Here is a 24,856-nt window from a genome sequence, read left to right on the forward strand (position 1 = left end):
TATACCATCAGGGCTTCTTTACACGCAGATCTACTAATATAAGAAATGCTATCATGTGCCAGCAATGCTCCACTGCAATTTACATTGCCCAAACCGAAAAGTGTCTCTGTGAAAGAATAAACGGATAGAAACCAGACATCAGGAACGGTAATGTACAGAAGCCTGTGTGGGGGGACAGGTCAATTTCCCTGGACACTCAGTGCCAGAATTAAGGGTGACAGTTCTGAAACAAAAAAATTTTAAAAATCAAATGGAGAGAGAATCTCTGAGCTGCAATTTATTTGTAAATGTGATTCCATTAACCATGGATTAAACAGAGACTGGAGTGGCTTGCGGCTTACAAAGGCAGTTTCTCTGTTCTGGGTGCTAATAGTTCCCCAGTAGACTCTGACAAAGGCTCACATCCCCTTGTCTGATCTGACTTGTTTTTTCCTCTTTTGATAAGTACTGTTGATACGGGGCCATTTCCACCTTGCTGAATAGACCTTGTCAGCTGTGGCCCTCCCTCTTACAAGAACCCCACTCTTTAAATACCCCTCTGAAACCACACCCCCACCCACAACTCATGCATCTGCGAAAGCGGATCTTTGCCAACTAACGCTTATGCTCCAAAATATCCCTTAGTCTACTAGGTGCCACAGGACTTTTTGTTGTTGTCAGAGTTACAGAGTAACATGACTACCTGTGTGACATTTTGATTTTATGATTTTCACGATTTTACGGAAGTGAGACATAGTAATTTTTTCACTCGGTGCATCTACATTTGTGTTTCTCTTTCAAAAGAACTATATAAATGAAGAAAGCTAAATACGTAAGAAAAAACCTCGGGGCTGACAACGTCAACCAAAGCACAGAACTTTGAAATGGTCGTGTAAATAGCCATTTCAGGGTTGACTTACGAAGGAATGAAATACATAGTCAGCATCAACTTAGAACGCTGACACCGGCAACACTTGGAAATTGCCGTACGGAGAACTGCGGCGAGGCTCATCCACGTGGGACTCTTTTTGAAAAGGAGCCCGGGGAACTTGAAAAGCCCCTCGTGCCTATCTGCTGTTACAAATAAAGGAATTTCGAAGTTGCCTGGGTCCTCTGGAAAAGGAACCCCGTCTGGACAACCCGCACCTCTCCGAGGGGTGTCAATTTCAAAGAACAGATTTCCGCGCTTCATTAGTAAACTTTGAAGTGGCTATTTAAAAAGCCATTTCGAAGTTTTGGGCTACTGAAGACACATCCCAAAGTACGCAAATGAGAGAGAGATGCAAACCCCCCGCCCACCGGGCCTCATTAGCATTAGGTCCCACGATGAAGTGCGCACGGTGGGTGGGCGGGTGCGTGTGTTCTTCCGGGGACATCCGGCGCGGCCGGGGGCAGGGCCGGGGGCCAACGCGTTGGATTTCGGCAGCTGCTAAGCGAGAGCTGGGGCCTCGGGCGCACCCCTCAGCTGTGCCCCAGGCCCCCGTCCCGGCCTGCGGAGCTCTCGGCTCTTGCGCCTGCTCGGCTTTTGCTGGCCTTGCCAGCGGCCCTCCCCACGAGCCCCCTTCAGGCGCAGGCGCAGGCGCAGGCCCGCTCTCTTGTGCCGCTCCCAGGGGCCCGCTGGGGGGGCGGGTGCAGCGAGCGGGGAGGTGAGCGGGAGGGGGGGGTCCGTCTCCTCGGGGAGCCCAGGCCGGGGCCTTCCGTGCGGGCTCCCAGGCGGCCGAGCGCTGGCCCGGCCGCTCGCCTTCAGCGCTGGAAGAGCCGGGCGGGCGGGCAGGCAGAGAAGGCGAGAGGGGCGGGGCGGGGCCGCGCGGCGGGGCGGGGCGGCGTGCGGCCGTATGCAGATATGGGTGCGCGCGGAGCCTTGTGGGAGAGGGAGGGATGTGCAGAGCCGGGCCTAAGTGGGGCGAGCGCAGGGGCTCGGGGTGGGTGTTGGAGCGCGGCGGGGGGGGTGTGGGTGTCGGGAAGCGGTGAGGAGCGGTGTGGGCGTGTGTAGATGGTGGCGGAGTGTGTGTTCGCCGTGAGGTGAGAGTGTTTGCGGTGTGGCGGGCAGTGGGCGCTGTTGGGGACGAGCTCATACTTACCTGGCAGGGGAGATACCATGATCACGAAGGTGGTTTTCCCAGGGTGAGGCTCATCCATTGCACTGCGGGTGTGCTGACCCCTGCGATTTCCCCAAATGCGGGAAACTCGACTGCATAATTTGTGGTAGTGGGGGACTGCGTGCGCGCTTTCCCCTGGTGGTGTTTGTGAAAGAAAAAGTGTTGAAGGTGGGGGTTTGGGCAGCCGAAGTTTCAGTCATCGGGGTTCGGTTTGTCGCGATGCTGCCAGCCTGCTGTGTTGCCCGTGGGGGGACGCTGGTCTCGTGCGTGCTGCAGAAGTTGTTGCTTGGGGTGGGGGGGGGGGTTTTCTCTAAGGAGCTGTTAAAAATTTGTGCGCCTTCCGGGGGCCAAGAGTGCTTTGTGCCGCTTGCTTGCAAGCCAGAAGGAAAAAGGCCCAAGGCTCGCTGACTCGAGGAGAAAAAGAACTCTCGACTGAGAAGCGAGAAAACGTTGGCCCTGTTTCTCTCAATCTCGCCGCCCCTCCCGCCGAGCCTCGGCTGCCCAGGGCCCTCAGATTACCATGCGGGAGCCCGCAGGCTCCAGGGCGGGGCCAGAAATGAAAGGGTTCCTTGCATGGCGGCGGTGGCAGGGCTGCTGGGGTGCGGATGCGGGCCCTGGGCAGGTGCTAGAGCGTGCAGGAAGGAGCTTGGGCTGCGGACGGCGGGAGGGAGGGAGGGTGAAAGAGTGGGCTGAGCGTGAGCTTGTGCGTTCTGCGTGGGAGGAAGGGTGCAGGAGCGGGCTGTGGGTGGCGGCTAAGGGGGAGAGGGAATAGAGAAAGATGGTGAGGATGTGGGTGAGGGGGAGGCTACATGAGCAGGGTGAGGGGGTGGGGGGTGTGTCCGGAAGGGGTCACAGGATCGGGGTAGGTGCTGCAGGGCCTGGGGAGAGCCGGCGGGGGAACAGGCCCGGGGGTGCAGGATCTAGGGAGGGGAATGGGGGCCACGTGTAGCGTAGCTGTGGCGGGGTTGGGAGTCACGTGCTTCTGCTGTTGTGCTGCAGAGAAATACACACACGCTCCGCACAGGCGCCGCCGCCAAGCGGTCCCTTTGGCTGCTGTTTGGCCAATGAGAAGGGGTTCCCTGAAGTGCACAGAGCTACGTCTTCCCCGCTGTCAGGCACAGCCCTTGGTCTGAATCCAGCCCCAGTTTGCCTGGAAGCTGAAGGACATGGCAACTTGCATGGCAGTTGACGCTGTGGTGCGGGGCTGTGGAGGGGCGGGGGGGAGTTGTGTTCCAAACTGAGTCCTTTTGCGGGATGACTAGTTGGTCCTGGTGAGTTTCCCAGGGCCTGGCCCAGGGCTGGTGTGCTGTGCTGACGAGCCTGTTGTAGGCCGCGTCCCTGTGGTCAAATGAACCTTCTGGTTTAGCTGCTGAATGAGAGCGTCCCGTCTGAGGGCAGCTGGGGTGCGAGACCCAGGGCCGCCCCCCTCCCCCCTCTCGGCCCGTGGAATCTCCAGCTGGGGGCCTGGACTCCTGGGTTGGTTTCTCAGTTCTGACACAGGCTCGCTTGGGAGCACCGGGAAGTTGTGCGGTCGCTGTCCACGTCAGTTTCCTCACCAGTGCCAGGCTGAGTCCAGGCAGAAACCACAGAGGGACGGCAGTGGAGAAGGGAGTCCAGCAACCCTGCCGGCGAGGAGCACGGGGGAGCTGTGGGGGGACGAGCAGCAGGTGCCATTCATGATCTACCTTCCATCGTCTGTCTGTCTGTCCCGCCCGCCCGCCTTCTGCCCTGTATGCTCTGGACAGGTAGCAGCCCCTGCCCTGAGCCGTCCGTCCTGCACCGACCAGTGTGTACCTCCAACCACCCCGGCCAGGGCCCGGTGCACCTCGAGGAGCCCCGGGCATGCCCGCCACACGGAGCCACCACGAAGCCTGTAGCTCGCAAGCCCGTCAGATGCTGCGGTTCTTCTGTTTCACCACCAGTACCTTCCTTGCACGGAGGAGAGGTTATGGAAGCCAACCTCGCCAAAGCCAAAGAGGTTCTCGCCGTGGCAAAGGACCAGCACATTGCCAGCTCAGTGTGTGCCTGGGAGCTCATCCCAAGGAGCACGCTGCGCTAAGCCTGTAGCCTATACATGTTAAAGGTGGAAAGAAGAAATGAAAGAGAAGGGAAAAGTTAAGAGCAAAGTTGCCCAAGAAGTTTAATGACGTAAAGCAACGCAAATGTCTTGGTGCCGCTTTGTAGCAGGGATGGAGTAATTTGCTGTGGTGTAAGTCTCCGGGGTACGTCCGGAGTTAGGATGGGCCCTCAGTCATTTGGGGCTCAGTTGATAGCAAGGATGCTCCTGAAGTGATGAGCTAGATAAGATGGAGGCCTTCTCCCGGCTCCCTTGGTACCCTCACTCACGTGGAGGGAATTGCGTGGCTCTCGCTGTGCGAAAGCACACCTCAAGATGGAGTTTGTCAGACGAGCAGGTCGCCCGTCCACGTCTGACGCTGTCCTTTTCGTTCGTCAGCCGTGGCTGATGCGCTGGCCTGAAGGGTCACAGCAAAGTTTGTCGAGTGGGCATTGGCACCTAGGAAAGGCATTGTCTTTTTGTCGCCACTATTCAGCTGACTTTGCTATTCACAAGCTTTTGCGGTAGGTTGCTAAGCCTCCTGTTGAGGCGGCCCAGAAGCAAGCATTTGCACGAGACGTGCCGAGGCAGTGCTCGTCGCGTCAGATTCAACAAGGGTAGCTGCCTACAGGCGGCAGGAAGAGAGGCCAGGGAATCTTTCGTGCTTTCTCCAGGCAGGTGGCTTGGCCCCTTGGCACGAGTTTGTGTGGAAATGTACAGCGGTGGGTTCAGCCATGTTTTGTACAGTCACATGTGAATCCAGTAAGGTCCCGATGACGCCCACCAGGCCGACGCAGATGGAAGGGCGGCCGGAGGGTCGCCTGGGGAGGGAGGGTCCACCGCCACTCCCACCCCCACCCCCTGCTTCTGCAAGGGCCCGGGAGCACGGCGGCCCAGCGCAGGCCATGCGGGGAGGACGGGCCGGCTGTGGCTGGGGCTTGTTTAGGGCGCGGGTCGGGAAGTGATGAACAGGGTGGAGGGAACTACGTGGGATGCCCACAGAAAGCCGTGCCCCAGCCCTCGGGCATGTGCTGACACCGGGAGCGGAAGGAGCAGCCTGAGCCTTGGCAGTGCTGGGCTCCCGGCCGTGGCACAGCCCCCCGGGGACATCCTGGGGCAGGGGCGGGGGCCAATGCGTTGGATTTCGGCAGCTGCTAAGCGAGAGCTGGGGCCTCGGGCGCACCCCTGAGCTGTGCCCCAGGCCCCCGTCCCGGCCTGCGGAGCTCTCGGCTCTTGCGCCTGCTCGGCTTTTGCTGGCCTTGCCAGCGGCCCTCCCCACGAGCCCCCTTCAGGTGCAGGCGCAGGCGCAGGCGCAGGCCCGCTCTCGTGTGCCGCTCCCAGGGGCCCGGTGGGGGGGCGGGTGCAGCGAGCGGGGAGGTGAGCGGGAGGGGGGTCCGTCTCCTCGGGGAGCCCAGGCCGGGGCCTTCCGTGCGGGCTCCCAGGCGGCCGAGCGCTGGCCCTTCCGCTCGCCTTCAGCGCTGGAAGAGCCGCGCGGGCGGGCGGGCGGGCGGGCAGGCAGAGAAGGCGAGAGGCCGGGCCAGCTCTCGGCCGCCTGGGAGCCCGCAGCTATAAGCTATTTCGATGTAGCGTTCACGTGTAGACGTAGCCAGGGTGTGAAACGGAGGTTGCGGCAGGGTGGTTGGCACTAAAGACAAAGTCTTACTTTAACCACTTGCTGTGGTGTAGTTTTTGGCTTCTGCCTGCTGATGTTTGCCCCAGCGGGCTTCGCAAAATCTCTCCGGTTGCATGGTCTTTTGTCTCTTTTCAGGGCCCAAGGCTGGCTAATGCCTTTGGGCTTAGGGGCTGCCGAGTCACAGACAAATCGGTCAGTCGCCGCTTGCTTGCAAGCAAGAAGGAAAAAGCCGCCAGAAAGCTCCCGGACTTGAGGAAAGAAAGAACTCTAAAGCCTCAGCTGAGGAGCGGAAAAAGACATCGGCTCCACTTTTCTCCAGCTCCAGCTCCGAGCCAAGGGGGCTGCCCAGGGCCGTTAGATTAAGGTGCGGGGCCGCTCAGACTCCGGGGTGCTGCGGCCAGAAATGAAAGGCTCCTTGCATGGCGGCGGGGCTGCTGGGGAGCGGGCTGGGGTGCGGATGCGGGGGCTGGGCACCGGGGGCAGGAGCGAGCTCGGGTTGGTGGACGCAGGGAGGGTGAAGGGGTGAGTCGAGCGTGAGGTTATGGGTTCTGCGTGGGAGGAAGGGTGCAGGAATGGGCTGGGGAGGGGAAAGGGAAGAGAGGAGATGGTGGGGATCTGGTTAGGAGGGAGGCTACAGGAGCGCGGTGAGGGTGCGGGGGGGGCGTCTGGAAGTGAGTCGCGGGAGCAGTGGTCGGGGTTGCAGGAACAGGCCGGGGGGTGAGTGATCTGGGGAGGGAAAAGGGGGATTGGGGGCTGTAGCCAGACAAAGTCTCCCCCTTACAAGCCAGCTTGCTCGCTGCCCCCCCGCCCACCGAGGAGCACACAGGGCACGGAAATGGCTGCTGACAGCACAGTCTTTGATGCCTTCATTGAGGCCCAGATATGCTAGCTTATCGTGACCCTGAGAAGCAGAAAGTACAGATGGAAGGCTAACAGGCCAGACTGTCAACAAGAGGTGGGGGGGGACCCTCAGAAATCACCCCAGCTGGCATTGATCGATATGATGCACAGACACACAATCACCCCAGAAGGGGAAGTGCCCCGCCCGCACAAAAAGAATGTCCTGTACTCCTAAATTGCTTATCTCTTGTCTTACAAGTGCAAACTAAGTAAGAAATGCCCTTGTAACAAACTGGCGTCACAAAGACAGACCAGTATGATCTGGCACCATAGATAAGAAAGAGAATACATAACCCAAAAGGGGTATAAAAGATGGGTCCAGCAGAACTCTAACTTTGAGTGCATTCCACCACCTACCTGCTGGTCGGGTCAGGTGATTGCCTCCCGAGGTCCACAGCTGGGGACGCCCAACCTCGTATTCGTCTTTCCGCGGAACTGAGTGACCGATCCGGCTTGGCTACGCTGGTATCGAGAGACGCAGAGAGGGTAAGATACACCCATGCTAGGTCGCCGACTTTTTTGTGCACAGCTAAAGAATTAGAGCTCTGTAACTAGATGTCATTGTGCCAAGATATCATTGTGTTAGATGGTAACAGATATCTTTGTATTGGATTGTAAGGTAACTTGTTAACACCTGTACTTTGCTAGCATATAAGAAGTAAACAATAGCCTTTTGTAACCCCACGCTTATAACTGTAGCTTAAGTAAACTTGTAACTAGTTAAGCTCTGAGCCTAACCATTTTGTTAACCCTTTTGTTACTGCAACACAGCCGGCGCAACAAAAAGAACTTTAACCGTTTGGTTACTACAGCCTGGCCTTGGGTGAGAGTGCTAGGAGCTGCCTGCTCTAACAGTAAAAAACTGGGTTGCTTAGGACCCAGGGGAGTACCTCACCGCACATTACCTGGCCACCGGCTAACAGGGGCCCATGTCTGGCGTGACCCTGTGTGTGTGGTCGGGGTCACACGTAGTTCTGCACGGCTCTGTGCGCTGCAGGGAAACGCTTTCCTTCCTTCCTTCCTTCCTTCCTCCCCACACACCGCCACCACCAGCCACTCCCTTTAGCCTCAGTTTGGGCAACGAGAAGGGGTTCCCTGAAGTGCGCCGAGTCGCTTCCTCCCCCAGGTCAGGCACAGCCCCTGGCTGGAATCCAGCCCCAGTTTGCCTGCAAGCTGAAGGACGTGACAGCTTGCACAGCCAGTTGGCACTCTGGTGGCGGCAGAGGTGAGTTCCAACGTGAGTCCTCTTGCGGGATGACCAGTTGGTGCTGGTGAGTTTCCTGCTGCCAGGCCCAGGGCTGGTGTGCTGCGTTGAGGAGTCTGTTCTAGGCCGCGTCGCTGTGGAGAAATGAACCTTCTGGTTTAGCTGCTGAATGAGAGCGTGAGGTGTGACAGCAGCTGGAGTGCAAGGGCCAGCTGACAACCCCCCCTCACCCCCATTTGGCCTTTTTTTCTCTCCTCCCCACTGGCAAAGACAGAGAGAGAGAGACAGGCAGCCTTTGATGCCCTGGGAACGCAGGTGTGCTGTTTTACCTAGATTTTTACCATACACAGAAACCAGACAGTGAATGGGCTAGCTAATGGCCACCCTTTTGGATGATATTGGTGATTGACACGCCTGATTACTGCCCCAGGAAGAACGGGGAACCTCCGCCCATTACCTTCAAAGGTGCACAATTGTCCACAATTTACAGGTGCGAATTGAGCTGTGCACCTTCCCTGGGAAACCTGGGGTTTAAACACGTTCCTCCCCCATTGGCCACTTGAGACCAGGAAGAAGCCTACGTGACCAAAGGGGTATAAAGAGGGGTTTGGCAGCCCACCCCCTTTGAGCTCCAATCACCTACACTTGCTGGCCAGGTCCGGTATTGACTCCCGAGACTGGGGACTCCCGGTTCGCATCTACTTCTTTCCGAGGGATTGAGAGAAAGATTCTGGGTCACACCGGATCTATGAGGCAGGGGTAAAAATTACACCTGTATTACACTTCTTTCCTATAGCAATTGAGGGAAAGACTCTGGTTCCACCAGGTCTAAGAGGCAGGGGTGAAAATCACACCTACAACAGGCCTTTCTTGTGTACACATTACTTGTATTAGTTTAAGTTAGCTAGTTTGTCTAAAACTTTTTTTAAGTTAAATTGTTTCAATCTTTGTGTAAATAAAAGGTAATTGTTAAAGCCTCTAATAAGTGTAAATTTTCCTCTTGCTGCTGTACCCGAACTAAACGCAAACCAAAGACCCCAGCCTGCCCTGGCTGCTTAGCGTAGCTGCCGGTGCAGCATCACCCCCTTTGCCCCACCAGACCTTTAGCTGGCACCTGGGCATCGGCTCACAGAATTGGCACAGGGAGCAGGGTCTGTCTGTGCTCTTAGTTCCAATACAGCAGCATGAAGCCAGTCACTGATTTCAGCAAGGTGCATAAGAACATAAGAACATAAGAACGGCCATACTGGGTCAGACCAAAGGTCCATCCAGCCCAGCATCCCATCTGCCGACGGTGGCCAATGCCAGGTGCCCCAGAGAAGGAGAACAGAAGACAATGATCAAGTGATTTATCTCCTGCCATCCATCTCCTGCCCTTGTTCTGAAGGCTGGGGCACCGTACTTTATCCCTGGCTAATAGCCATTTATGGACCTAACCTGCAAAAGTTTATCAAGCTCTTTTTTAAACCCTAATAGAGTCCTGGCCTTCACAGCCTCCTCGGGCAAGGAGTTCCACAGGTTGACTGTGCGCTGTGTGAAGAAAAATTTCCTTTGATTAGTTTTGAACCTACTACCCATCAATTTCATTTGGTGTCCCCTAGTTCTTGTATTATGGGAAAAGGTAAATAATTTTTCTATATTCACTTTCTCCACACCATTCACTTTCTCCACACCAAGGTAGGAAAAAAAGCTTTGCCCAGGAAAGTTGGGCTGACCCAAAATGAGATAAAGAAATGTTAAAAAGGGAATGGAAAAATCCCGAGGAACTGTGCTCACAGTTCTGTAGTTGGAGAACTGCTTGTAGAATAAAGCAGAAAAAGGGAAAAGAAGCTTGTATCTAGCTACTTAAAAGTGCCCTACAAGCAGCATGCAACAGCCACGCTAATCTAAAGCGGAATTAAAAAGAGTAAAAAGGAAAAAAAAAGAGTTAGCGCGGCGCTGCCAGAACCTAGACACCCGAGGGCACCTGCTAAGTAATAATTTGCACCAATTAGAACAGCGCCTCACTCCGTTAATAAGGAAGGAAGGAAGGAGTAAAGCAGAGGGCGAGATTAGAGAGCAAGCCCCAAACAATTAATCAAGCTAAAGTAGAGGCTGCTCTCTGGCTAGATCCAGAGGATTGGGATGGGGACATCTGGAATTCCTCTGATGAAGAGGTATATTCCACCTAAGAACATAAGAACATAAGAATGGCCATACTGGGTCAGACCAAAGGTCCATCAAGCCCAGCATCCCATCTGCCGACGGTGGCCAATGCCAGGTGCCCCAGAGAAGGAGAACAGAAGACAATGATCAAATGATTTATCTCCTGCCATCCATCTCCTGCCCTTGTTATGAAGGCTAGGGCACCATACTTTATCCCTGGCTAATAGCCATTTATGGACCTGACCTGCAAAAATTTATCAAGCTCTTTTTTAAACCCTAATAGAGTCCTGGCCTTCACAGTCTCCTCGGGCAAGGAGTTCCACAGGTTGACTGCGCGCTGTGTGAAGAAAAATTTCCTTTGATTAGTTTTGAACCTACTACCCATCAATTTCATTTGGTGTCCCCTAGTTCTTGTATTATGGGAAAAGGTAAATAATTTTTCTATATTCACTTTCTCCACACCATTCATGATTTTATATACCTCTATCATATCGCCCCTCAATCGCCTTTTTTCCAAACTGAAAAGTCCCAGTCTCTCTAGCCTCTCCCCATATGGGACCCTTTCCAAGCCCCTAATCATCTTAGTCGCCCTTTTCTGAACCTTTTCTAATGCCAATATATCTTTTTTGAGGTGAGGAGACCACATCTGCACGCAGTACTCGAGATGTGGGCGTACCATAGTTTTATATAGGGGAAGTATGATATCTTTTGTCTTATTATCGATCCCTTTTTTAATAATTCCTAACATCCTATTTGCCTTACTAACTGCCGGTGCACACTGCGTGGATGTCTTCAGAGAACTATCCACTATAACTCCAAGATCCCTTTCCTGATCTGTCGTAGCAAAATTTGACCCCATCATGTAGTACGTGTAATTTGGGTTATTTTTTCCAACATGCATTACCTTACACTTACCCACATTAAATTTCATTTGCCATTTTGCTGCCCAATCACTCAGTTTGCTGAGATCTTTTTGTAGTTCTTCACAATCCCTTTTGCTTTTGACTGTCCCGAACAACTTGGTGTCATCTGCAAACTTTGCCACCTCACTGCTTACCTCATTTTCTAGATCATTGATGAACAAGTTGAACAGGATCGGTCCCAGGACTGACCCCTGGGGAACACCACTAGTTACCCCCCTCCATTGTGAAAATTTACCATTTATTCCAACCCTTTGTTTTCTGTCTTTTAACCAATTCCCGATCCATGAAAGGACCTTTCCTCCTATCCCATGACCACCTAATTTACATAAAAGCCTTCGGTGTGGGACCGTGTCAAAGGCTTTCTGGAAATCTAGGTATATTATGTCCACTGGGTGCCCCTTGTCCGCATGTTTATTAACCCCTTCAAAGAATTCTAATAGATTAGACAGACACGACTTCCCTCTGCAGAAACCATGCTGACTTTTGCCCAACAGTTCGTGCTCTTCTATGTGCCTTGCAATTTTACTCTTTACTAGTGTTTCTACTAATTTGCCTGGTACTGATGTTAAACTTATCGGTCTATAATTGCCAGGATCTCCTCTAGAGCCTTTTTTAAATATTGGTGTTATATTGGCCGTCTTCCAGTCATTTGGTACCAAAGTGGATTTAAAGGATAGGTTACAAACCACTGTTAATAACTCCGCAATTTCACATTTGAGTTCTTTCAGAACCCTTGGGTGAATGCCGTCTGGTCCTGGAGACTTGTTACTATTCAGCTTATCAATTAATTCCAAAACCTCCTCTAATGTCACTTCAATCTGAGTGAGTTCCTCAGATTTGTTGCCTAAAAAGGCTGGCTCAGATTTAGGAACCTCTGTAACATCTTCAGCCGTGAAGACTGAAGCAAAGAAATCATTTAATCGCTCCGCAATGGCACTGTCTTCCTTGATCGCTCCTTTTATATCTTTATCATCCAAGGGCCCCACTGCTTTTTTAGCAGGCTTCCTGCTTCTAATGTATTTAAAAAATATTTTACTATTGTTTTTTGAATTTTTGGCTAGCTGTTCCTCAAACTCTTTTTTGGCTTTTCTTACTACATTATGACAGTTAATTTGGGAGTGTTTATGTTCCTTTCTATTTTCCTCACTAGGATTTGACTTCCACTTTTTAAAAGCTGCCCTTTTCTCTCTCACTGCCTTTTTAACATGGCTGTTTAGCCATGGTGGTTCTTTGTTAGGTCTCTTACTGTGTTTTTTTATTTGGGGTATACATTTAAGTTGGGCCTCTAGTATGGTGTCTTTAAACAGTTTCCATGCAGCTTCCAGGGATTTTAGTTTAATTACTCTACCTTTTAGTTTCTGTTTAACTAGCTTCCTCATTTTAGTGTAATTCCCCTTTTTGAAATTAAATGCCAGAGTGTTTGACCGCTGCGGTGTTCTTCCCAACACAGGAATATTAAAAGTTATTATATTGTGGTCACTATTTCCAAGCGGTCCAGTAACAGTTACCTCTTGGACCAGATCCTGCGTTCCAGTCAAGACTAGATCGAGAATCGACTCTCCCCTTGTGGGTTCCTCTACTAGCTGCTCCAAGAAGCAGTCATTTAAGGCATCAAGAAATTTAATCTCTGAATCCCGTCCTGAGGTGACATGCACCCAATCAATATGGGGATAATTGAAATCTCCTATTATTACTGTGTTTTTTATTTTGATAGCCTCTCTAATCTCCCTCATCATTTCAGCATCACTATCACTGTCCTGGTTAGGTGGTCGGTAATATATTCCTAATGCCATATTCATATTAGAGGAATGAATTGGGATGGGGACATCTGGAATTCCTCTGATGAAGAGGTATATTCCACCTATTCCTCCCCTGAGTTAGAAAACCCCCCCATCCACATGAGACCCATCATCACCTACCAAAAAGATCTCACTGAGCAGGGAGAGGGTAACTCTAGCAAAAAGGCAGAGCCACGACCCACCCAAATTACTACCCGCAGCTATAAGCCTGCAAAATGAAGCAAGATCCAAAATAAGTTTGCCAAAAAGCCTGGGGAAGGAGTGATAGAACGGCTAGGCAAAATATGGGATACAGGAGCAGGCCATACACAGCTGTCCTCCCAGGAATGTGGGAGGGTAAATCTGGGTGCAGGAGTATTCCTTACCCCCAGAAATAAGGAGGGTCCAAAGTCTATTTGGACCTTTGCCTGTAGGTGGGCTAGGGGAATCCACCGCGCTAATAGAGGTGAACCCGCTGTCACCCTGTGGACAAATGGGGATGAACTTAAAGGAGCCCTGCAGACTGTGTTCATAACAGCTCTGCTCAGCCGAGCTAGTCCAGAAAACGCGGATGAGGAGGAGAGCCCATGGGAACAACGGGTAATAACGGAGGATTTGAGACCAGTGCTTAAAGGGTCTCCTGGACCTCATAGGGCAATAATGCTCGCCACCAGAAATCATGCTCAGCAGCACAACTATTCCTATCAGGAGCTATTTGAACTTATGCTAAGAGACCTCCGAGAGTTTGGAGAAACTGAGGCACCACAGGTCAAAGTTAAGATGCAAAATTTAAAGGGAGATAATAAAAGGCAGCAAGAAGGCTTTAAGCCTCGGCATAAGATAACCCCCGTGGAAACAGCGTTTAGATCTAGGATACCCCCGAGATTTGCTGCACGGAATGCCAACTGGGAAGCTAAAGCTCCTGGCTGCCTTAAAAGGGGCTAAGCAAGGGAGGGAGGCGATTAGTCCTCGTGCACCCCCCAGCTCCGATACCCCTTACACGCAGCTGCGGCAGCAATTACAAGAGCTGCAGCCGCTAGTTGAAAGTGACCAGGAAAATTGACTAGCAGGGGAACAAATCTCTCTCTCTATAAGTGAGCTCAAACCGGCAGGGAGAGAAAATCACAGCAATAACCCCTGGATCCTGGTAACAGTAAATAATAAAACTACTGTCTCCTTCCTGGTAGACACTGGAGCCCAATTATCCATGATTAAAAGGGAGAATTTTTCCAAACCCCCACCTTCCAACCGAAAGCAGGTTTTGGTTGCTGGAGTGAAGGGCACTACTGTGTCTTACCCGCTGGTCAAAGTAAAGCTGGATATCCCTTTAAACCCCTACAGGCAACCGCGGAAACATGAATTAATACTTGGAAGTGCCAATATACTTGGCATGGACATCCTAAGGGGCAAGGAGGGAATCATTGCTGGAGAAAGGTGGGCATATGGAGCCGGCTGCAAACCCAGCACAACGATCCTGGAGGAGGGGAAAGCTTCCCTCTGTCATGTAAACCTGCTAGCCCAAGCTCCTCCCCTCCCCCCATCAGCTGTGACTCATGTGAAGCAGTACAATGTCCCAGCTGAAGCTGTGGCTCCTGGAACAGAATTGATTAAAGACCTAAAGAAACGGGGACTATTAATTCGGACACACTCCCCATACACTTCACCAGTGTGGCCAGTAAAAAAGCCTAATGGCAAATGGAGGCTCACTGTAGACTACCGCAAACTGGATAGCAACACTGGACCCCTAACTGCAGCAGTCCCCAGTATAGTAGACATTGTAAATAACATACAAACCTGGAACAAACAGTGACTAGCTGTACTGGATGTAAAGGACATGTTTTTCATGGTTCCCCTACAGCCTGCCGATCAGGACAGATTTGCTTTCACCTGGAACAGCATCCAGTGTACTTTCACTAGGATGCCACAGGGATTCGAACACTCACGTACAATGTGCCACGGTGCATCATCAAAAGTCCTAGATGGTTTGACCATGCCACATAACGTCCTGTGATGGAGTGGGGGATACCTGTGTGTATGTGAGTGGCTCACAGAGGGTGGGGGGCTCCTGCTGAGGGTAACCTTGATGACCAGGTAACACTTTTGTACTGCAGACAAAGGAGGAGGTGGAGCCTGAGGGGTTTGAATTGGAACTGGGAGTTGGAAGCAGTGAGTCTGGGCTGAGGGAGAGAGAGACAAAGGAGGGGGCAAGGCCCCAGCTCTGGGGGCCCCTCGGGGCCTCCTCTCCCCAACATGGATGGGACTGGCTGTCTCTGCCGGCTGTACTGACTCCTCTGTACGATGCTGTGTCCTGTCGGCTAATAAACCTGCTGTTTTCCTGCTAAGTGAGAGACTCTCCTGCCTGCGGACGGGGTGCAGAGCTTGGGGGACCCCAGAACCCCACCAAGACCAGACGATTCTGGTACTTGTTCTTTGCCTGATGCTGAGGTGTTATTGGGAGGGGGTGAGAGGACTCTGTCCTACCAGAGTCATCCTCTCGCCAGGACACAAGAACAGACGGGCAATGGAGTTATGCTGACTGATGAAGATAAAGGAGCTGGTAGCAGAAGGGAGGAAAGGGACCCTAACCTTCTGTCCGGTGGTACTGGCTGTCTGCCTGGAGGGGGATTACATGGGAATCTGCCTAATGGGCCAGAAGTGATCCTGGGTGTAGGTGAACCCCAGGAGCTGGTTGTGGCTCAAGGGAACAGTGCCCCCGTGGAGCCAGACAGGGGTGAGTTATTGTTTGGGGAAGCTCTTAAGGAAGAGAATTTCCCTGAAACTTTTCCTGACCCGTCTGTGGGGACTGCAGAAAATGGGAGTGAGGTGAAGGAGAGTGAACAGGAAAGGTGCATGTCTGTAAGAGCCAGAGCAGCCCTTTGCCTGGGGAGAAGTTTGTTTCAGCCCCTGATGGCCAGGACCTGCCTGAGTGTGAAACCACTGGCTGTGCTCTGGAAGGGTCCAAAGCAGGCAGGGTAAAAGTTTCTCAGGAATTGGAAGCTGGTGCAAGTAAAGTAAAAACTATCAGGGAGTGTGAGCAGCCCTGTGAGAACCAAGTAAAACAGCTGCACAGTCAGTCTCTGTAGGATGCAGGAGAGGTTCAGCAATTCCCCATCTCCAGATGCTAGAAACACTTATATTCTCACACTGGACTCCAATTCTGATTCCACGGGGAGGCAGTAGTTGGAGGGGGAAGGATAAAGGAGGTGTGGTCCTGGGATAAACAGGGATTCCTTCATGTGGATTCTGCATCTGGGACTCACAAAACAACTCTCAGAAAGCAGTTTGGTTTGCAAATTTCCAGGCTGGCTGGAAGGGGGCCGTCTCCTTGAGAGCATCAATGGCCCAGCTCTTGTTAGAAGGGAGGGCACAGCCAGAGAGATCAGATTTCCATCCCAGGGGGCAAGGGAGAAGATTAGAACTTGATGGTGCTAAGAAAGGCCTCAGCCATTTATCCCCAAAATACCAGATTCTCAAGGAGGTTACACAAAAGTTGTGGTCTACCAAAGAGCAACGTAAATGTACAGTTGCAATGGGTTTGTTCTGTTACTCACGCTGACTGCTGTAACCAAGGGGTGCTGCTACCAAAAGCTGTAGAATTGTACCATGCACTGAATGTTCTGAAAGAGCCATGTGACATGATGACGTTGATGTAGAAGCATGAATTGTGTGTTGAAGGAGTCTGTAACTCTGAAATGTCACCATTGTTCCCTGTAACTAGTCTTTCAACCTCTGACATGAGAAGGAACATTCCAAACCTATTGTGTGGCATGAAAGGGGAAACTGAGGCACACAGCCATTGTGGTGGTCTGGCTAAATGCCAAGGATGGAAGCATTTGTACCTTCCGTTACTGGACTGTAACTGAATTCCAGACATTGGCTGCAGCAGCTGTATGGGCTCTGCCTGCCCGACTTGAGAACGTGGCTGACGGACCGGGGCCGAAGCAGCGAGACCAACCAACCCAAGGGAACTAAAGGAACTTGCCCGGCTGCATCACATGAAAAGGGCCAAAACCAAGCTCCTGACTTGGAGCCTCCCCCAGCAGGACTATGATGTGGAGGTGGTGCACATCGAGGGGAGAACAGAGGGTACAGCCGATGCCCTGTCACAAGGGGAGAGCCCCGAACTTCCCCAGGTCACCAGTTGAGTGACCCCGCTCAGTTTGGTCTGGAAGGGGGGAGAGATGTGATGGAGTGGGGGATACCTGTGTGTATGTGAGTGGCTCACAGAGGGTGGGGGGCTCCTGCTGAGGGTAACCTTGATGACCAGGTAACACTTTTGTACTGCAGACAAAGGAGGAGGTGGAGCCTGAGGGGTTTGAATTGGAACTGGGAGTTGGAAGCAGTGAGTCTGGGCTGGGAGAGAGAGAGACAAAGGAGGGGGCAAGGCCCCAGCTCTGGGGGCCCCTCGGGGCTTCCTCTCCCCAACGTGGATAGGACTGGCTGTCTCTGCCTGCTGCACTGACTCCTCTGTACGATGCTGTGTCCTGTCGGCTAATAAACCTGCTGTTCTCCTGCTGAGTGAGAGACTCTCCTGCCTGCGGACAGGGTGCAGAGCTTGGGGGACCCCAGAACCCCATCACACGTCCAAATATTACAGTATATCGATGACATTTTGATTGGTGGGGATTCATGTGAGAAAGTACAGGAAGCCATGAACAGGGTAAAGACAGCACAAGAAAACCTTGGATTAAATTTACCTGCAGATAAGTGCCAAGGTCCCTCCCAGGAGGTACAATTCCTAGGCACTGTCTGGATGGGAGGGAAAAGGTCAGTGCCTGATGAAACTGTAAAAAAACCCCTTTGCCCCACCAGACCTTTTGCTGGCACCTGGGCATTGGCTCACACCCCCTCTCCCCCCACACGCCTTGGAAGCTCCAGATCTGGGGCCTGGACTCCGAGGTTGGTGTCCCAGCTCTGGCACAGGCTCGCTTGGGAGCACTGTATCAGCGAGGTCGCCGTGTTAGGCTGCGTCTTCGAGCCCAGCAAGAAGTCCTGTGGCGCCTTGTAGACTAACAGATGTTTCGGAGCCGAAGCTTTGGTGGGCAAAGAGCCGCTTCATCAGATGCGTGGGGGGGAGTCGGGGGGGGGGCTCAGAGGGGTATCTAAAGAGTGGGGTCCCAGTGAAAGGTAGGGCCAGAGCTGACCAGGTCTGTCCAGCCAGGCGGAAATGGCCCGTGATCAGCGGTACGTGTCCAAAGAGGAAAGAACCAAGGCAGATCAGACCGGGGGATTGTCAGAAGCCCGTTGTCAGACGCTGACGGGGAGCTCCTAAGCGCCAGGGCAGAGAAGCTGCTTTTGTGAGGGGCCAGCCACTCCCAGTGTCTGTTTAGAATCCTTGGCCGATGGAGTCAAATTTGCAAATAAATTGCAGCTCAGAGATTTTTCTCTCTCCAGTTGATTCTTGAAATGGCTTTGTTTTCGGACTGCTACTTTTAAATCCTTTGCTGAGTGTCCAGGGAGGCTGACGCGCTCTCCCACAGGCTTCTGTACGTTACCGTGCCTGAGGTCTGATCTATGTCTATTTCTCATTGGTTATGTCCATTTATTGGGACCACTGGGAAGTTGTGCGCTCGCTCTCTGCCTCAGTTTCCCCATCAATGCCAGACTGAGCCCAGCCAGAGAGCACAGAGGGACAGGAGTGGAGAAGCCAGTCCACCAAGCCTGCCAGCAAGGAGCACGGGGAGAGCTGGGTGGGGACCAGCAGCAGGTACCACGCATGATCCTCCTGCCCTCGTCCGTCTGTCCCGCGCGCCCCTGCACTCTATGCCCTAGACATGTAGCAGCCCCTGCCCTCAGCCGTCCCTCTGGCACAGGCCAGTCTGTAGCTGCAGCAACCCCGGCCAGGGCCTGGTGCAGCTCGAGGAGCCGCGGAGGGAGGGGGGGGCATCCCCGCCACACTGAGCCGCCAGGAAGCCTGCCTTGCTGAGCGGGAGGGAGCCCGTGCTCGCAAGCCCTTCGGATGTTCCAGTTCTTCTGTAGCGCCACCAACCAGTCCCCCCCTTGCAGAGAGGAGCGCTTAGGAACCCCAAGCTCAGCGAATGCAAACGGGTTCTCCCCGTGCCAAAGGAGCAGCCCCATTCCCAGCTGAGCGGACGCCTGGGACCTCACCCGGGGGGCGCTGCCTTGGCTTTCGGCAGCTGCTCAGCGGGAGCTGGGGCCCTGGGCGCACCTCTCAGCTGTGGCCCGGCCCCCGGCCCGGCCGGCGGAGCTCTCGGCTCTTCCGCCTGCCTTGCCAGCGGCCCTCCGCATGCGCCCCCTTCAAGCGCAGCCCTGCTCTCTTCCGGGAGCCCAGGCCGGGCCCTTCCGTGCGGCTCGCCTTCAGCGCGGGAAGAGCAGGCCAGGCGGGCGGGCGGGCGGCGGCGGAGCGAGCTCGAGGGGCGGGGCGGGGCGGGGCGGCGTGCGGCCGTATGCAGATCTCCGTGCGAGCGGAGCCTTGTGGGAGAGGGAGCGATCTGCGGATGAGGGCCGTAGTGCGTGGAGCCCAGGGCCTCGGGATGGGTCTCCGAGCGCGGCGGGGCAGGTGTGGGTGTCGGGAAGCGGCGGGTGCGGGTGCGGGTGCGTGCGTGTTGGGGGAGTCGTTGTTCCCCGTGAGGTGAGAGTGTTTGCGGTGTGGTGGGCAGTGGGCGCTGTTGGGGACGAGCTCATACTTACCTGGCAGGGGAGATACCATGATCACGAAGGTGGTTTTCCCAGGGTGAGGCTCATCCATTGCACTGCGGGTGTGCTGACCCCTGCGATTTCCCCAAATGCGGGAAACTCGACTGCATAATTTGTGGTAGTGGGGGACTGCGTTCGCGCTTTCCCCTGACACTAGCAGTGAAAGAAAAGAAAGGGCAGAAAAATCCCGAGGAGTCTGTTGTGTTTTCCGCTTGTGGGAGGATTAGGTTGTGCTGAGGTAAAAGAAGCCTTGTATCAACCTTTCCGTGTGGTGTAGCTCCAGGCGTCCGCTTCCCGTCGTTTATCCTAGCGGGCTGGGCAAAATCTGTCCGCCGGCAGCTTCTTTTGTTTTCTCTCTGGGCCCCAGGCTGGCTAATGCCGTCAGGCTTAGGGGCTGCCGAGTCACAGTCAAATCACTCGGTCGCCATTTAGGGTGGGGGGAGAGGTGCAGCTCGAAGGACGTTTGCGCAGGGGCCAGCGAGCGCGCTGCGGGTCGGGGGAGGGGGTGTTTCCCGCTTGGTGCCAGGTGCCCCAGAAGAAGCCCGGAGCGGCTGCGAGGACCCAGCAGCCGCCACCCTTTGCCTGGCGCATACTGACTGCAGCGGGGAGACCCGGGCTCGCGGGCGCTGAGGGGCGTAGCCAGGGAGGCTCATTTGCATGCCCACAATGCATTGCGCTGCGCGACCCGAGTCCCTGACCCAGGGGCTGCCTTTGCTCCCGAAGCCCCAGGTTCCGACGCTGCAACTGGGCTGTGAGCGCGTCCGGCCGATGGGCTGCACGAAGGGGAGGCTTTGCAGGTCGGGCGCGTAGCCACCGTGAGCTCGGAGGAAGTCGTTCTTTGGCGGGCAGCGCCTGTGGCGGTTTCGTGGTATACTCTGGTTTCTCTTCAGATCGTATAAATCTTTCGCCTTTTACTAAAGATTTCCGTGGAGAGGAACATTTATGAGTTTTCACCCAATTTTTTGAGGCTTCACTCTGATGAAGCTGCCTTATGTCTGTTAAAAAGTAGAATCAGTGTTTGTGTTGCGATGGTGCTGAGTTTAAGGCTTTTTGGCTTTGTGCTCTGTTTAAATTAAAGGTGTTTGTGTTTTTGCGTCTGTGTAACTGCGTCTGGCCAGGCAGGCTCTTTTGAAGTAGCAACGGCAACTTCGAAATAGCGCTTGTGACGTCTACACGTGTAAGCTGTGTCTACATGTGCATGCTACTTTGAGATAGCGGCACTAACTTCGAAATAGCGCCTGTCACGTCTACACGTGTAAGCTGTGTCTACATGTGCATGCTACTTTGAGATAGCGGCAACTAACTTTGAAATAGCGCCTGTCATGGCTACACGTGTGGGGCGCTATTTTGAAGTTGAAATGGACGTTAGACGGCGAGATGTCGAAGTTGCTAACCCCATGAGGGGATGGGAATAGCGACCTACTTTGACGGGAGGGTGTAGTCTTTGCCCGTCCCGCAACATCGAAATAGCCTGGTTCCCCATGGCGGCCATCAGCTGAGGGGTTGAGAGATGCTCTCTCCAGCCCCTGCGGATGTAGCGTGCACGTGTAGACGTAGGGTGCTGCCCAACGTCGACGTTGAACATCGACCTTGCCAGCCCTGGAGGACGTGTAGACGCTATTCATCGAAATAAGCTATTTCAATGTAGCGTGCACGTGTAGACGTAGCCATTGTGTTATTGGGGGTATGAACCTGAACAAAAGGTTTTGAAGGTATATGTTCTTAATTTATATTTACAGTAGACATCTGGAAAGATTTTTTATAGTTGCACCCCCTGAATTCAAACTAGGATTATTTTGTCTGCTATCAAAGATCTATACACCTGGGAATCATGGAGGCCCCATCATTTCATGCATTGGTACTCTCACCACAGGATTGCCTGGATATGTGGACTCTCTAGTTTGATCCTATGGTACCAGCACCACCATCTTTTTCCAAGATACCACCAATTTCCTCAGGAAACTACCATCCATTGGTGACCCTCCTGAAAACACCATCCCTTTACACCAATATCCCACATAAAGATGGACTCTAAGCTGTTAGGAACATTATTCCGGATGAGACCGAGGCACGAAAGGTGGCGGAGCTTTGTGACTTTGTCCTCATCCACAAATATTTCAGATTTGGGGACAAATTATACTTTCAAATCAGTGGCATTGCGATGGGCACCCGCATGGCCCCACAGTAGGCCAACATTTTTATGTCTGACCTGGAAGAACGCTTTCTCAGTTCTCGTCTCCTAGGCCCCTCCTCTACCTGCACTACATTGATGACCTCTTCATCATCTGGACCCATGGGAAGGAGGCTCTTGAAGAGTTCCCCCATGATTTCAACAGTTTCCACCCCACCATCAACCTTAGCCTGGACCAGTCCACGCAAGAAATTCACTTCCTGGACACTACTGTACAGAGAAGCAATGGTCACATAATTAGCACCCAATACCAAAAACCCACAGATCGCTATGCTTATGGACACGCCTCCAGCTTCCATCCAGGGCATACTACACAATCCATTGTTTACAGCCAGTCACTAAGGTACAACCGTATTTGCTCTGATCCATCAGACAGAGACAAATATCTACAAGATCTTTACCAAGCTTCTCTTAAACTACAGTACCCACCCAAAAAAGTGAGGAAACGGATTGATAGAGCCAGGAGGGTACCCAGAAGACACCTGCTACAAGACAGGCCTCTTAAGGAAAACAAGACAACACCACTGACCATCACATACAGCCCCCAGCTAAGGCCTCTCCAGCGCATCATCAGTGATCTGCAACCCATCCCGAACAATGATTTTTCACTCTCACAGATCTTGGGAGGCAGGCCTGTCGTCACCTACAGGCAGCCTGCCAGCCTGAAGCAAATCCTTACCAGCCACGACAAATCACAAACCGCTGACTCTAGGCCTGGAACCAGCCCCTGCAATTGTCCTCGCTGCCAACTCTGCTCACGTACCTACACCAGTGACATCATCACAGAACCTAACACCAATTATACCATCAGGGCTTCTTTACACGCAGATCTACTAATATAAGAAATGCTATCATGTGCCAGCAATGCTCCACTGCAATTTACATTGCCCAAACCGAAAAGTGTCTCTGTGAAAGAATAAACGGCTAGAAACCAGACATCAGGAACCGTAATGTACAGAAGCCTGTGGGGGGGGGACAGGTCAATTTCCCTGGACACTCAGTGCCAGAATTAAGGGTGACAGTTCTGAAACAAAAAAATTTTAAAAATCAAATGGAGAGAGAATGTCTGAGCTGCAATTTATTTGTAAATGTGATTCCATTAACCATGGATTAAACAGAGACTGGAGTGGCTTGCGGCTTACAAAGGCAGTTTCTCTGTTCTGGGTGCTAATAGTTCCCCAGTAGACTCTGACAAAGGCTCACATCCCCTTGTCTGATCTGACTTGTTTTTTCCTCTTTTGATAAGTACTGTTGATACGGGGCCATTTCCACCTTGCTGAATAGACCTTGTCAGCCGTGGCCCTCCCTCTTACAAGAACCCCACTCTTTAAATACCCCTCTGAAACCACACCCCCCCACCCACAACTCATGCATCTGCGAAAGCGGATCTTTGCCAACTAACGCTTATGCTCCAAAATATCCCTTAGTCTACTAGGTGCCACAGGACTTTTTGTTGTTGTCAGAGTTACAGAGTAACATGACTACCTGTGTGACATTTTGATTTTATGATTTTCACGATTTTACGGAAGTGAGACATAGTAATTTTTTCACTCGGTGCATCTACACTTGTGCTTCTGTTTCAAAAGAACTATATAAATGAAGAAAGCTAAATACGTAAGAAAAAACCTCGGGGCTGACAACGTCAACCAAAGCACAGAACTTTGAAATGGTCGTGTAAATAGCCATTTCAGGGTTGACTTACGAAGGAATGAAATACATAGTCAGCATCAACTTAGAACGCTGACACCGGCCACACTTGGAAATTGCCGTACGGAGAACTGCGGCGAGGCTCATCCACGTGGGGCTCTTTTTGAAAAGGAGCCCGGGGAACTTGAAAAGCCCCTCGTGCCTATCTGCTGTTACACATAAAGGAATTTCGAAGTTGCCTGGGTCCTCTGGAAAAGGAACCCCGTCTGGACAACCCGCACCTCTCCGAGGGGTGTCAATTTCAAAGAATAGATTTCCGCGCTTCATTAGTAAACTTTGAAGTGGCTATTTAAAAAGCCATTTCGAAGTTTTGGGCTACTGAAGACACATCCCAAAGTACGCAAATGAGAGAGAGATGCAAACCCCCCGCCCACCGGGCCTCATTAGCATTAGGTCCCACGATGAAGTGCGCACGGTGGGTGGGCGGGTGCGTGTGTTCTTCCGGGGACATCCGGCGCGGCCGGGGGCAGGGCCGGGGGACAACGCGTTGGATTTCGGCAGCTGCTAAGCGAGAGCTGGGGCCTCGGGCGCACCCCTCAGCTGTGCCCCAGGCCCCCGTCCCGGCCTGCGGAGCTCTCGGCTCTTGCGCCTGCTCGGCTTTTGCTGGCCTTGCCAGCGGCCCTCCCCACGAGCCCCCTTCAGGCGCAGGCGCAGGCGCAGGCGCAGGCGCAGGCCCGCTCTCGTGTGCCGCTCCCAGGGGCCCGCTGGGGGGGCGGGTGCAGCGAGCGGGGAGGTGAGCGGGAGGGGGGTCCGTCTCCTCGGGGAGCCCAGGCCGGGGCCTTCCGTGCGGGCTCCCAGGCGGCCGAGCGCTGGCCCGGCCGCTCGCCTTCAGCGCTGGAAGAGCCGGGCGGGCGGGCGGGCAGGCAGAGAAGGCGAGAGGGGCGGGGCCGCGCGGCGGGGCGGGGCGGCGTGCGGCCGTATGCAGATATGGGTGCGCGCGGAGCCTTGTGGGAGAGGGAGGGATGTGCAGAGCCGGGCCTAAGTGGGGCGAGCGCAGGGGCTCGGGGTGGGTGTTGGAGCGCGGCGGGGGGGAGTGGGTGTCGGGAAGCGGTGAGGAGCGGTGTGGGCGTGTGTAGATGGTGGCGGAGTGTGTGTTCCCCGTGAGGTGAGAGTGTTTGCGGTGTGGCGGGCAGTGGGCGCTGTTGGACAGGAGCTCATACTTACCTGGCAGGGGAGATACCATGATCACGAAGGTGGTTTTCCCAGGGTGAGGCTCATCCATTGCACTGCGGGTGTGCTGACCCCTGCGATTTCCCCAAATGCGGGAAACTCGACTGCATAATTTGTGGTAGTGGGGGACTGCGTGCGCGCTTTCCCCTGGTGGTGTTTGTGAAAGAACAAGTATTGAAGGTGGGGGTTTGGGCAGCCGAAGTTTCAGTCATCGGGGTTCGGTTTGTCGCGATGCTGCCAGCCTGCTGTGTTGCCCGTGGGGGGACGCTGGTCTCGTGCGTGCTGCAGAGGTTGTTGCTTGGGGTGGGGGGGGGTGTTTTCTCTAAGGAGCTGTTAAAAATTTGTGCGCCTTCCGGGGGCCAAGAGTGCTTTGTGCCGCTTGCTTGCAAGCCAGAAGGAAAAAGGCCCAAGGCT

The 24,856-nt window shown here is 53.5% G+C and overlaps 1 protein-coding gene and 4 non-coding genes across 5 annotated transcripts; 4 read left to right on the plus strand and 1 right to left on the minus strand.

The window, feature by feature from the left end:
* The first annotated feature begins 2,052 nt into the window (after positions 1 to 2,052).
* On the plus strand, positions 2,053 to 2,216 carry LOC142018111 (U1 spliceosomal RNA). The gene has a single exon (XR_012646710.1). It is a non-coding gene; the product is annotated as a U1 spliceosomal RNA (small nuclear RNA).
* Positions 2,217 to 3,765: 1,549 nt separating this feature from the next.
* Positions 3,766 to 24,494, minus strand: LOC142017897 (uncharacterized). Its single transcript, XM_075003238.1, has 7 exons — positions 24,437 to 24,494; positions 23,838 to 23,976; positions 20,073 to 20,226; positions 18,826 to 19,343; positions 8,511 to 8,617; positions 7,025 to 8,005; positions 3,766 to 6,158 (listed from the first exon to the last, which is right to left on the minus strand). Exons 1-6 carry the CDS (start codon positions 24,492 to 24,494, stop codon positions 7,584 to 7,586), a joined length of 1,398 nt encoding a protein of 465 aa, XP_074859339.1. The 3' UTR covers positions 3,766 to 6,158; positions 7,025 to 7,583.
* On the plus strand, positions 19,361 to 19,524 carry LOC142018100 (U1 spliceosomal RNA). The gene has a single exon (XR_012646699.1). It is a non-coding gene; the product is annotated as a U1 spliceosomal RNA (small nuclear RNA).
* Positions 20,245 to 20,360, plus strand: LOC142018121 (U5 spliceosomal RNA). The gene has a single exon (XR_012646720.1). It is a non-coding gene; the product is annotated as a U5 spliceosomal RNA (small nuclear RNA).
* Positions 24,429 to 24,592, plus strand: LOC142018112 (U1 spliceosomal RNA). Its single transcript, XR_012646711.1, has one exon. It is a non-coding gene; the product is annotated as a U1 spliceosomal RNA (small nuclear RNA).
* The last annotated feature ends 264 nt before the right edge of the window (positions 24,593 to 24,856 follow it).

Source organism: Carettochelys insculpta, chromosome 9, assembly GCF_033958435.1.
Source record: "Carettochelys insculpta isolate YL-2023 chromosome 9, ASM3395843v1, whole genome shotgun sequence".
NCBI classification, from domain to species: Eukaryota; Metazoa; Chordata; order Testudines; family Carettochelyidae; genus Carettochelys; species Carettochelys insculpta.